Source organism: Propithecus coquereli, unplaced genomic scaffold, assembly GCF_000956105.1.
Source record: "Propithecus coquereli isolate 6110/MARCELLA unplaced genomic scaffold, Pcoq_1.0 Scaffold81, whole genome shotgun sequence".
NCBI lineage: Eukaryota > Metazoa > Chordata > Mammalia > Primates > Indriidae > Propithecus > Propithecus coquereli.
Window position 1 is genome coordinate 5282963 of NW_012154285.1, and position 10826 is coordinate 5293788.

Sequence of the window (10826 nt, forward strand, 5' to 3'; positions counted from 1 at the left end):
CACCCCTTGTACTGCTAAGATCTGCTAGTTTCTCACATTAAATTCACTCTATCCAGGTATAGCTTCTACAGGACTCTGGTTGGTCACAATTTCTAGGAAAACTTGTAAGAGAAAGATTAATGGGATAAATTGAAACTCATTGCCATATTTTGTCCCAAGGACATAACTGATAGTGTCATCTTCGTGCACTATCTATTCTGCGTTTCCCCCACCTTCAGCTAGTACCTCCTCTTGTCCAGATGACTTACTGATGGGATGACCTAGTTCCTCATCCTTGAGAGATGTGAGACTCTAGTAACCACGCCCTTATCAGGCTGTGGTTGCTATATGTGCCTTTTTACAGTTAAAACTGGGCATCGGAGTACCAATGTATGCTCTAATGGATCATCTGAGTGCTAAATATATTTCTTTCTGCCCCCATTATATAGTAGCATCTATATAGCCTTATGATTTCCTACCAATATGACTCTTCTCTTTGCCTTCTGGTCTGTTGGCATGAGGAACCCAAGTGACCAGATGGTAGTCAGAGCATTAAATTTAGAGGCCCTCTTAATATGTCTTCTGTTGGAAGCATGCCCACTCTGTAAACCAGAACATAAACACCCACAGAGCCTAAAGTTGTCTAGAAGGGAAGCATAATTCCCTAAGTGGATCAGTGGTGATCATGGTGAGTGGTAACACTTATACTTTCATCTCATGGTTCCAAGACCCATGCATTCTGTTGGGAACACAGCACCATATAATGGGTATTGGTTTAAGTTATACACCCTATCCTAAAGAATAGAACCCATTTTCACAGGCTATTAGTTCTAAGCTGGGACCTTAGCTATACCTTCAAAAGGCTGTTCCACTATTCTATCAGGCCATCAGCTTTCCTGATGGTGTGGTATGTGGTAAAATGAATTCTATGGTCACACCTCCTTTGCCATAAAGTGGGTCCCTTGGTCTGAGGTGATATGTGGGATTCCACATCAGTAGACGGACACTCTGAGACCTTGGATAGTGGTGCTGGCTGAAGCACAATGGACAAGAAAGGCAAATCCATACCCTAAATATAGGTCAGTCCCAGTCAGGATGAAATGTTGCCCTTTGCAGGGCAGAAAGAGTCTGATGTTATCAAATTGCCGTGAAGTAGGGGTTCGGTTTTCTCAAGGGATGATTCCATACCCGGAGCTGAGGAATAGTCTCTTGCTGGCAGGTCAGAGATTTGACATTGGTAGTAGCTAGATGAGCCTTGGTGAGAAAGGGCCCTTGCTTTTTGGCCCATATAAAACCACCATCTCTACCAACATAGCCATTCTGTTCATGAGCCCATTACAAGCACTGAGTGGCCAATGATAGGCTGGCTGACATCTCCTGGCCATATCATCCTTTCCACTTTATTGGTTTAGTGCCTCTTCTGCAATGGACATTCTCTAGTGGCCACATGATGAAAAGATCTTCACCCTTAGTGCGTACTCCCATAGGTCCATTCACGTGTCTTTTCCCTAGACCTCCCGGCCCTTGCTGTGTTATTTCTTTCAGGCCCCTGACCAACAAGCTAAGCCATTTGCCACTGCCCAGAGGATACTGGGAGCGCAAGGCTCTTAAGTGGGTGTTCCCAGACACCCCCATTCAAGACTCAGCATCCTTTTTCTTCCCTATCAGGACCCTAACTTTGGCATAGCATATTTGTCTAAACTAAGAATTCAGCTTCCTCTGAAGTTTTGCCAGTCTTACAATTAATCCCTGTGCCTGATTTTCGGTGCCCTCTGCCCTTCATCCATGGGAAATGAGGGCTTATTGAAAGCCTTTTTTGTCTCTCTCTCCTCATGTTTCTTCCATTTTCTTGTAGATTCCCTCCAATAAGGTTTTCACACCTACCATTCCACTATTTATCTCTTCCAGGTCACCAGTACTTTCACATTGCTAAATCCAGTGACCAATTCTTAGTCCTTTTTCTTTTTTTCTTTTTTCTGCAACAGGGTCTTGCTCTGTCACCTGGGCTAGAGTGCAGTGGCATCATTATAGCTCACTGCAGCCTCCAAATCCTGGACTCAAGCAGTTCTCCTGCCTCAGCTTCCCAAGCAGCTGGGACTACAGGCACATGCTACCATGCCTGGCTAATTTTTTTAATTTTTTGTAGAGACGGGGTCTCACTGTTGCCCAGCCTGGTCTCAAACTCCTGGCCTCAGGTGATCCTCCCACCTCAGCCTACCAAAGTGCTAGGATTACAGGTGTAAGCCACCACACCCAGCCCAATTCTTAGTCTTTTTCTTACTGGACCTATTAGCAGCATTTGACATAGTTGATCACTCTCTCTTCCCTGTAAACATTTTTTTTGTCTTCTAGGACACTACACTCTCCTGGTGTTTCTTCTAAACTAACACTCGTGTTCCTACTCCATTGCTGATTTCTTCTCATTTCTTCAAGATCTAAATGTTGGATCTCTTCTCTACTCTAGCTACACTGGTGATCTGATCCTCTATATGGTGACAACTTACTGATTTATATTTCCAACATAGATTTCTTCTCTAATTCCAGTCTTGTACATATAACATCTTGACCTCTCCACTTGGATATCTAATAAACATTTCAAACTTTTAACACATCCAAAACTAAACTTCTACTCTTCACCTCCTCCTCAAACCTGGTTTTTCTCCAGTCTTCTTCATCTCAAGAAATGGAAATCCCTCAGGTCAGAAACCTTGGACTTCTTTACCCCTCCCTCTCCCTAACATCCCTACATCTAATCTGTCACAATATCTTACTGAATCTACCTTCAAAATATGTGCAGAACCACTCCTCATTACCTCTCTCTCACCAACATCCTGACTCACGCTATCATCTCTAACTTGAATTATTAGGATGGTCTTCTAATTGGCTTACCTCCTCCTACCCTTGTCTCTCTATAGTTGGATGTCAGCACAGATGTGAAAGTGATCATTTAAAAATTCCTCTACTGTCAACCCTAGAAGAGCTCCATATCTCATTTTAAATAAAACAAAGCTCTTTTATTGAGCTAAAAAATAAGGTAATGATAAAATTTATCACCTAAATGAGGACACTTTTGAGAGCACAAAGGACAATAGATGTACACTGAGACTATCCCAGCAAACCAGCTGATCCTTGTATGATCTCTCCCTCACCCCACCTCATTCTCACTGCATTTTCAGCCTCACTGGCCTCCCTGCTGTTTCTTGAACAGGCCAGACAGGGAATGGTTTTTGCACTTGCTGATGCCCTGGGCATCTGTATGGCACACTCCCTCACTTCTTTCAGGGCTTTGCTCAGATGTCGTCTTCTCAGGATCACCTCTAACCACCTTCTGATTTAAGAGTACAACTCCATCCATTCTCACCTCATACTATATGTATCTAATTTATTTATTTACTTACTTATTGCTTATTTACTCCCACTAGGCATAAGCTCTGTGAGGGAAGGGATTTTTTTTTCCTGTTTTGTTCACTGCTGTATACCTGATGCCTAGAGTTGTGCTTGGCACATTTAAGTATATAATAAATATTGGATGAGCGTGAATGCAAGTACAATGATCACTTGAGAATTCATTCATTTACCAAATATTTATTGAGTGCATCCTGTGTTTTAGGTTCTGTACTAAGTACTTGACGTCATTATAAAATCTAAAATTAGTTCATTAGGTTCTTTCATGTGGGAGGTCCAGGTTTGTTTCCTGGAAAAAAAATGTTAAAAATGAAAAAAGAGGAAAAAAGTTTAAAATTAGAAATATTTCTTATGCATCTGAAAATACCATAGTAAAATTTAGCATAGATTTATAATATGAAGACGTGTAATTGAATGAAATAATAGTTGAAATCAATGAAGATTGTCCTTTAGATTTTTAAACTAGTTTATTTACAACTTTTTTGTTACGTATGAAATTTATATACTTCTTATGGAAACCAGCAAGATTTTGACGCACATTTTGTGAGCTTCTTATTCTTTACTTACAGCAAGCTATTGAGGAGAAAAAGGGTATATCTGGATATAGTTATACCCAAGAGGAGCTAGAAAGAGTGTCTGCACTGAAGAGTGAAGTCGATGAAATGAAAGGACGGACGCTGGATGACATGTCCGAAATGGTGATTACACATTTTTTAAAAGTTTTCTTTTATTGTGTAGCTAGAAGACAAGTGGTTCGTGTGTTTTATTTTCAGTGAAACATTCAAATTTTCATTTCTGCACGTCATTTACTTTATATTCTTTCATGTGTCTTTATCAGTCTCTTGTGAATTTTTCCCTTCTAATAAGGTTGTTATCAACTTCTAATAGTTTATGCATTTGTGTTTTTTTAATATGTAAAAGTTGCATAACATTGAAGAAATATTTATGATAAAAAATAAGTTTTCCCAAGTGATACCACTCTAATAAAATTATTTCATTTTTGTGTATGTCCTTAGTATCTTTCCATATTCAAGGCTGCTGTTCAGCCAGAAGGCACTGGTACATTTTCACCAGGCATTAAAATATTGAAATCTTTCTGTACTTGTTAGTATATAGTTGCTGCCCCAGACCCTCAGAGTATCCCCCTCCACTGCCTTATCCATATTGGCCATTTCCCCAGAACTCTCTAGATCTCACCACAGTCTAACTCCTAAAAAAATTAGCATGTATTATAAAAAAGGGCTTTAAGACCCTATTCATCTCTTTGACAGGTGTCCATTCTGATTGGTTGCTATTTATGCCATTTGGATTATTAAGTATTAATATTTTGAATATCACTCCATCCATATTTATGTATATTTTTATAACTTACATAATTATCTATTTTTATATTAATATAACACAACATGATTATAGTTGTATACAGGCAACTTTGTAATTTATTTTATTCATTCAATGTTTGCTTATAAATATTTTCCCACAATGTTTTAGTCTTGATAATTGACATTTTGAATGATTAAATGGTATGGTATTCCATCTTGCTGAGGAATCAAGTTTTACTAAATCACTTCCCTATTGTTTGGCACTGAAATAATTTATAGTTGGTTTTGGTTTTGGTTTTGTTTTGAGACAGGGATCTCACTCTGTTGCTCAGGTTGGCCTCAAATTCCTGGGCTCAAGCAATCCTCCCACTTTGGCCTTTGGAGTAGCTGGGACTACAGATGCACACTACCACACCCAGCTAATTTATAGTTTTTTACTCTTATATTTAACACTGCAGTAAATATCTTTATGCATGTAGTATTTTTATTCTTTTGAATTCTTTTTGTAGGCGTTAATGTTTTTTGTTTAAATGACAGGTAAAAAAACTGAATTCACTGGTATCTGAAAAGAAGTCAGCTCTAGCTCCAGTTCTAAAAGAACTACGACAGTTGCGTCAGAAATGTCAAGTAAGTGCATTTGATTTTGTGATACTTTTAGTATTCTATCTTGTTCAGATGTACTAGTTAGAATCCTGAATATTTTATTTGGGTTATTATAGAAAACAAATTATTATCATTATAATTATATTGATCTAATTCTGCAAAAGAGAGTAGTAATATGACCTACAAATGTTTTTGTTTAATTTATGCTACTTATTTTGTTGTAAATAATTGGGGGGGAGAGAGAAGGAGAAAAAGCAGTTTAAGCTGAAATTCCAAGTATAACCAGATAAGATTTTTCCTTTAAATCATATGCATGTCAGAGCTATAAATATGAAGTCACATTCTTCTGTGGCCAGGTAAAAGCTCAAAGTCTGCCCACAAGTGGTGACAAGTTAACTTTAGATTAATGAACTTGCTTTGCTGGGAGGCGTAGTGTGGGGCAAACTATGATAGCTTATGAGAAGTGATGAAATACTATTACTTGGAAGCTAATTCTAACCACCGTTTTAAAGATAAACTGTCAGAAGGTAAATGCCTACTCCAAATCCAGATTAGGTAGTCTCTACCATTTGACATTAGCAGTTCTCTATTTTTAATACTACGTATTTTTTAATTTGTTTAACTGTATGTAACACTTGAAACTACCAAAATGCATTATCACATTTTTAAAGAGAAGGAGTATTTAAAAATACTTTACACTTCTTACTTTAATGGGTAACCTTCAAATATTTAGGAAATTTTATAGTGAAGTGTTAGTGTGTTTCCTTTCTATTGTACAGGAATGTTTTTCTAAATTTGAATATTAACAGCTGTTTGAAAATTAGAGCATCACAACTCAAGATGTATAATTTAGATTTATCTAAATCTTTTACAATCATCTAGAATTAGAATAGCATCTTGGAAAGTTTCATATTTATTTTCTTAGTGGTTCTATAAATTATATGTAATTAAGCAGAGTAGTTATAGAATTGCTAATATATAAAAAACTAAAATACTTATATTTTAGAGTATACAATCTGATTATTAGTTTCACTGAAATATTTCTTATTTATTGATTACTTTTTCTTACAATAGAAAACCATGCTCTTGGCAAGAATTCAACTGTACAGAATTATTTAGGGGAAAGAGGAGAAATTCTTCCTCTTTCTGCATCCCCAGCACATTCCCTAGAAGTAATGACTATTAATAGTTCCTTCTGTATCCTCCAAAAGTTTTCTGGGAATTAATGAACAGATAATTATTTAGTAGCTACCTTAAATTTGTTCTCCACATCTTTGCCTCACTTTCTAACAAAGGCTTTTGGCTTTTGGGGAACTCAGGTGGGCGGGGTGCAGCTGGAATCAACCCTGAGTGATACTGAGATCAAAATATCTGCTTCTTTTATTTACATGTTGCTGTTGTTCATTTTTTTGCCCATCTTATACTTTCCACTTTAAAAAAAATTGTTTTGTCTCGTGTGTCTCTTGAATAGATCTTGAATTAGGTTTTGCAATGTGATATCATCTGAAAGGCTTATTTTAATAGATAAGTGTAGCCTGTTTGTATTTATTGATATGTAGACATATTTGGTTTTAGTGATATCATTTTATGTTTGGCTTTTGATTTTAAAGCCTGTAAAAAATCTTCTCCTTCTTCGTGCATATGTGTGTGTGTGTGTGTGTTCTGACATGTGGTTTTGTTCTAGTCATTGTAATGCTATCATTAATCATCCATTTTTTTCAATAGTATCTATTCTATTAATTCCCATTGTGAGAAGTGATGAAATTAGTTGGGTTTTTTTGAGGGGGGGTTGTTATTGTTTCTTTTGTTTTGTGTCACCCGGGCTAGAGTGAAAATTTGTATATTTCTTTTTCCTTTTCCCTCTCTTCCTTCTCCTCTAGCACCTGATTTTAGTTGACAGTATTGTCTTTCTTAGTGTTTGCCTTTATACTTTGAATATGCTTATACTATGACTTGATTTGTTAGCTTTAAATGATATTCTTTGATGTTCTCCTCACCCACCTCTAACAATTAAAAAAGTGGGGAAACCAGCTTACTTATTCTAACATTGCACCTTCTCTTCCTCTTCTCCTTCCTGCAGGCTTTGGTTTTCTACCTTGTCAGGGTGTGTAACATTTACATTCTGTTCTATTACACTATTTCCCACTTCTGTTTTCAGCACTGGACCTGTAATTATTAGGTCCAGTGCCCCTTACCACTCCATTCACTGCCCTTTGTCTCACTTCTCTTTCGATTGTCTGTAATTTGTTCTCTAGTCAAGTCCTCAAAAAAAGGCTCATAAAAACAATATTCTCTGATGAATTCTTAAATGTTCTACAGTTTAATTCCTAAATATTTCAATGACAGCTTGACTGTCAGATCGTGCATTCTTTCCTTGAGGATTTTTTTAAGTATAGCTCCACAATCTTCTAGAGTTAAATGTAGCTGTGGGGAGATCTGAGGCCAACCTAATATTTTTAGTGATTTGATCTTGAAAAGAATTTGTATTTTCTAGCTGTTGAGTACAGGGTTCTTCATGTGTTCATCAGATCAGGCTTGTTAAATGTGTTGTTCTAAACATCCTAATGAATGAGGAGTTGTTGTCAATGGGGAGAAAGTTTCAGTAGAACTTTTTCAGATGAAAGGAGTTCTGTGGATGGATGGTGGTGATGGTTGCCCAACCTTGTGAATGTGCTTAAAGCCACTGAATTGTAAACTTCAAAGTGGTTAAAATGATAAATTTTTTTATGTGTATTTTACCACATCAAAAGAAAAAAATCTTCCTGGTTTTTTTTCTCATGAATTTATATGTTTTATCTTTTTTTAAAAAATTTCTTTATTCCTTGTATACAGTGCTTTTTGCCTAGGAGTCTTATTTTGTGTACACTTGCAGTGGGTATGCCAACTTTCTTATGATAGTATTGCTTGATATATCTTTTTATTTCTGTTTACTTTCAACTTTCTATGTATTTACTTTTGTCTAATATACGTCTCATAAATAGCACACAGCTGGACTTTGTGTGGGTGTGGTTTCTTATATCTAGTTTTAGAATCTATCTTTTGATTGGTGAATTTCATCTACTCTGATTATTGATACATTTGGATTTTTTTTCTATTTTGTACATACCATTTACTGTGCTTTTTCTTTCTTTTTTACTATCCGTTGTAGTAGTCCTGTTTGCTTTCTCTTCTTTTTTTTATTTCCTTTTCTATCTTCTACTTCTATTCCGATATGATTTACTCTTAAGGTTTCACACACATATTAATATATTCCTGACTTAACAAAGTCTAAAGTTAATCAGCAGCTCCCCAACAATACAGGGACCTTAGAATAATTTAACTCTCCTGCCTTATATGTATGTTATCCTCTGGCATTTTATTTCATTATTTCTACATCTCTAAAAGTAGTTGTCATAGTGGCTGTTGCTATTCTGATTACTATTTTGTATAATCATTTCCTGTTTAGATTTACTGATATATTTAACAATTCTCACCATTGCTGCTTTTATTTTAACTTCTTACTTCTGGATTCAGTTTCCTTTTTTCCTGAAATTCAATTTTCTTGTTTTGTGTGGTTTCTAAAAATAGCTTTCTCAGTAAAGAATTGTTAACAATAAGTAAATCATCTTTTTATTTCCTTCTTAAATAATGGCTTAGTTGGAAAAAATATTTTCACTGCTTTCTCCTACTGTGTTGAAAGATCTACTATTAGTTTAATTATCATTTCTTTTTAGGTAATATCTTACCTATAATTGGTTTTAATATTTTTACCTTTTCTTTGGTGTTGTCCAAATTTCATTACTGTGATCTAAGTGTAGATTTAGTTTTATTTACTGTGTGCTAGAATTTGTGTTTTGTGTCTTCCATTAATTCTGGGAAAATTCTACATAATATATTCCCTCCCCCATTTTTTCTGGTCTGTTTTCCAGCTACTCCTATTAGATATATATTAGACATACTTATTCTGTTCCCTATTGCTCAACCTCACTTTCATATTTTCATCTTTTTGTCTCTCTGTTGAATTTTGGGTAATTTCTTTAGCTCTATTTTCTTGTTCATCATTTTATCTCCTCAGTGGTGTCCAATCATATGTTTATTCCGTCTACTTAATTTTTAATTTCGGTGACTTTTTCACTTCTGTTTTTTCTCACTGTCTTTTTCTCTTCTTTTCAGTTCCTTCTTTATAGTTTTTATTATTTTAAGCATACTTGGTAGGCTTATTTCTAGTATCCAGAGTTCCTTGAGGTATAGTCCTGCTGTTGTTTAGATCTTCTGATTCTCACTCCTAATGGATTGTTTCCTTATACGCTTTGTATTAGGTTGGTGCAAAAGTAATTGCAATTTTGATTTTGTTGTTTCTTTTTCTTTTTTTTTTTTTTTTGAGACAGAGTCTTGCTCTGTCACCTAGGCTAGAGTGCTGTGGCGTCAGCCTATCTCATAGCAACCTCAAACTCCTGGGCGCAAGCCATTCTCCCACCTCAGCCTCCCAAGTAGCTGGGATTACAGGATAATACCACCACACCTGGCTAATTTTTCTATTTTTAGTAGAGACGGGGTCTTACTCTTGCTCAGGCTGGTTTCAAACTCCTGATCTCAAGCGATCCTCCCACCTCAGCCTCCCAGAGTGCTATCCATCTCGCCCAGCCTGGACCATGAATTTTAAATCATTATAACTAGGCTCAAACACATCTTTATTAATAAAATAGGAACCATTATAATCAACACATTTTTGCCAATGAGAAATAAATTTGTTTATTCCTGAAGCATAAAAATCCATGCTTCAAGATTTGACAAACTCTTGGAAAGCATTTTCTGCATCCTGCTGGTTATGGAAGCATTTTCCCTGCAAAAGTTGGCAAGATGCTTGAAGAAGTGGTAGTCGGTTGGCGAGAGGTCAGGTGAATGTGGCAGATGAGACAAAACTTCGTAGCCCAATTCGTTCAACTTTTGAAGCATTGGTTGTTCGACATGCTGTTGGGCATTGTTGTGGAGAAGAATCGGGCCCTTTCTGTTGACCAACGCCAGCTGCAGGCATTGCAGTTTTCCGTGCATCTCATCGATTTGCTGAGCATACTTCTCAGATGTAATGGTTTCGCCGGATTCAGAAAGCTGTAGTGGATCAGACCGGCAGCAGACCACCGAACAGTGACCATGATCTTTTTTTGGTTCAAGTTTGGCTTTGGGGGAAGTGCTTTGGAGCTTCTTGGTCCAACCACTGAGCTAGCTGGTTGTTGCCGGTTGTCATATAAAATACACTTTTCATTATATGTCACAATCTGATCGAGAAGTGGTTCTTTGTTGCATACAAGAAGAGACGATGATGCTTCAAAACAATGATTTTTTTTTTTTTGATTTTCGGTCAGCTCATAAGGTGTCCACTTATTGAGCTTTTTCACTTTTCCAATTTGCTTCAAATGCCAAATGACTGTGAAATGGTCAACACTGAGTTCTTCTGCAACTTCTCCTATAGTTGTAAGAGGATCAGCTTCGATGATTGCTCCCAATTGGTCATTGTCAACTTCCGATGGCCGGCCACTG

General features: G+C 36.5%; 1 protein-coding gene across 1 annotated transcript in view; it reads left to right on the plus strand.

Annotated features, from left to right (window-relative positions):
• IFT81 (intraflagellar transport 81) overlaps nucleotides 1–10826 on the plus strand; it is a 109323-nt gene that overhangs the window by 68634 nt on the left and 29863 nt on the right. Inside the window, exons 12-13 of the mRNA XM_012663414.1 lie at nucleotides 3954–4082; nucleotides 5244–5333. Coding sequence (XP_012518868.1) covers nucleotides 3954–4082; nucleotides 5244–5333 — 219 coding nt within the window. The remainder of the gene's footprint in view (nucleotides 1–3953; nucleotides 4083–5243; nucleotides 5334–10826) is intronic.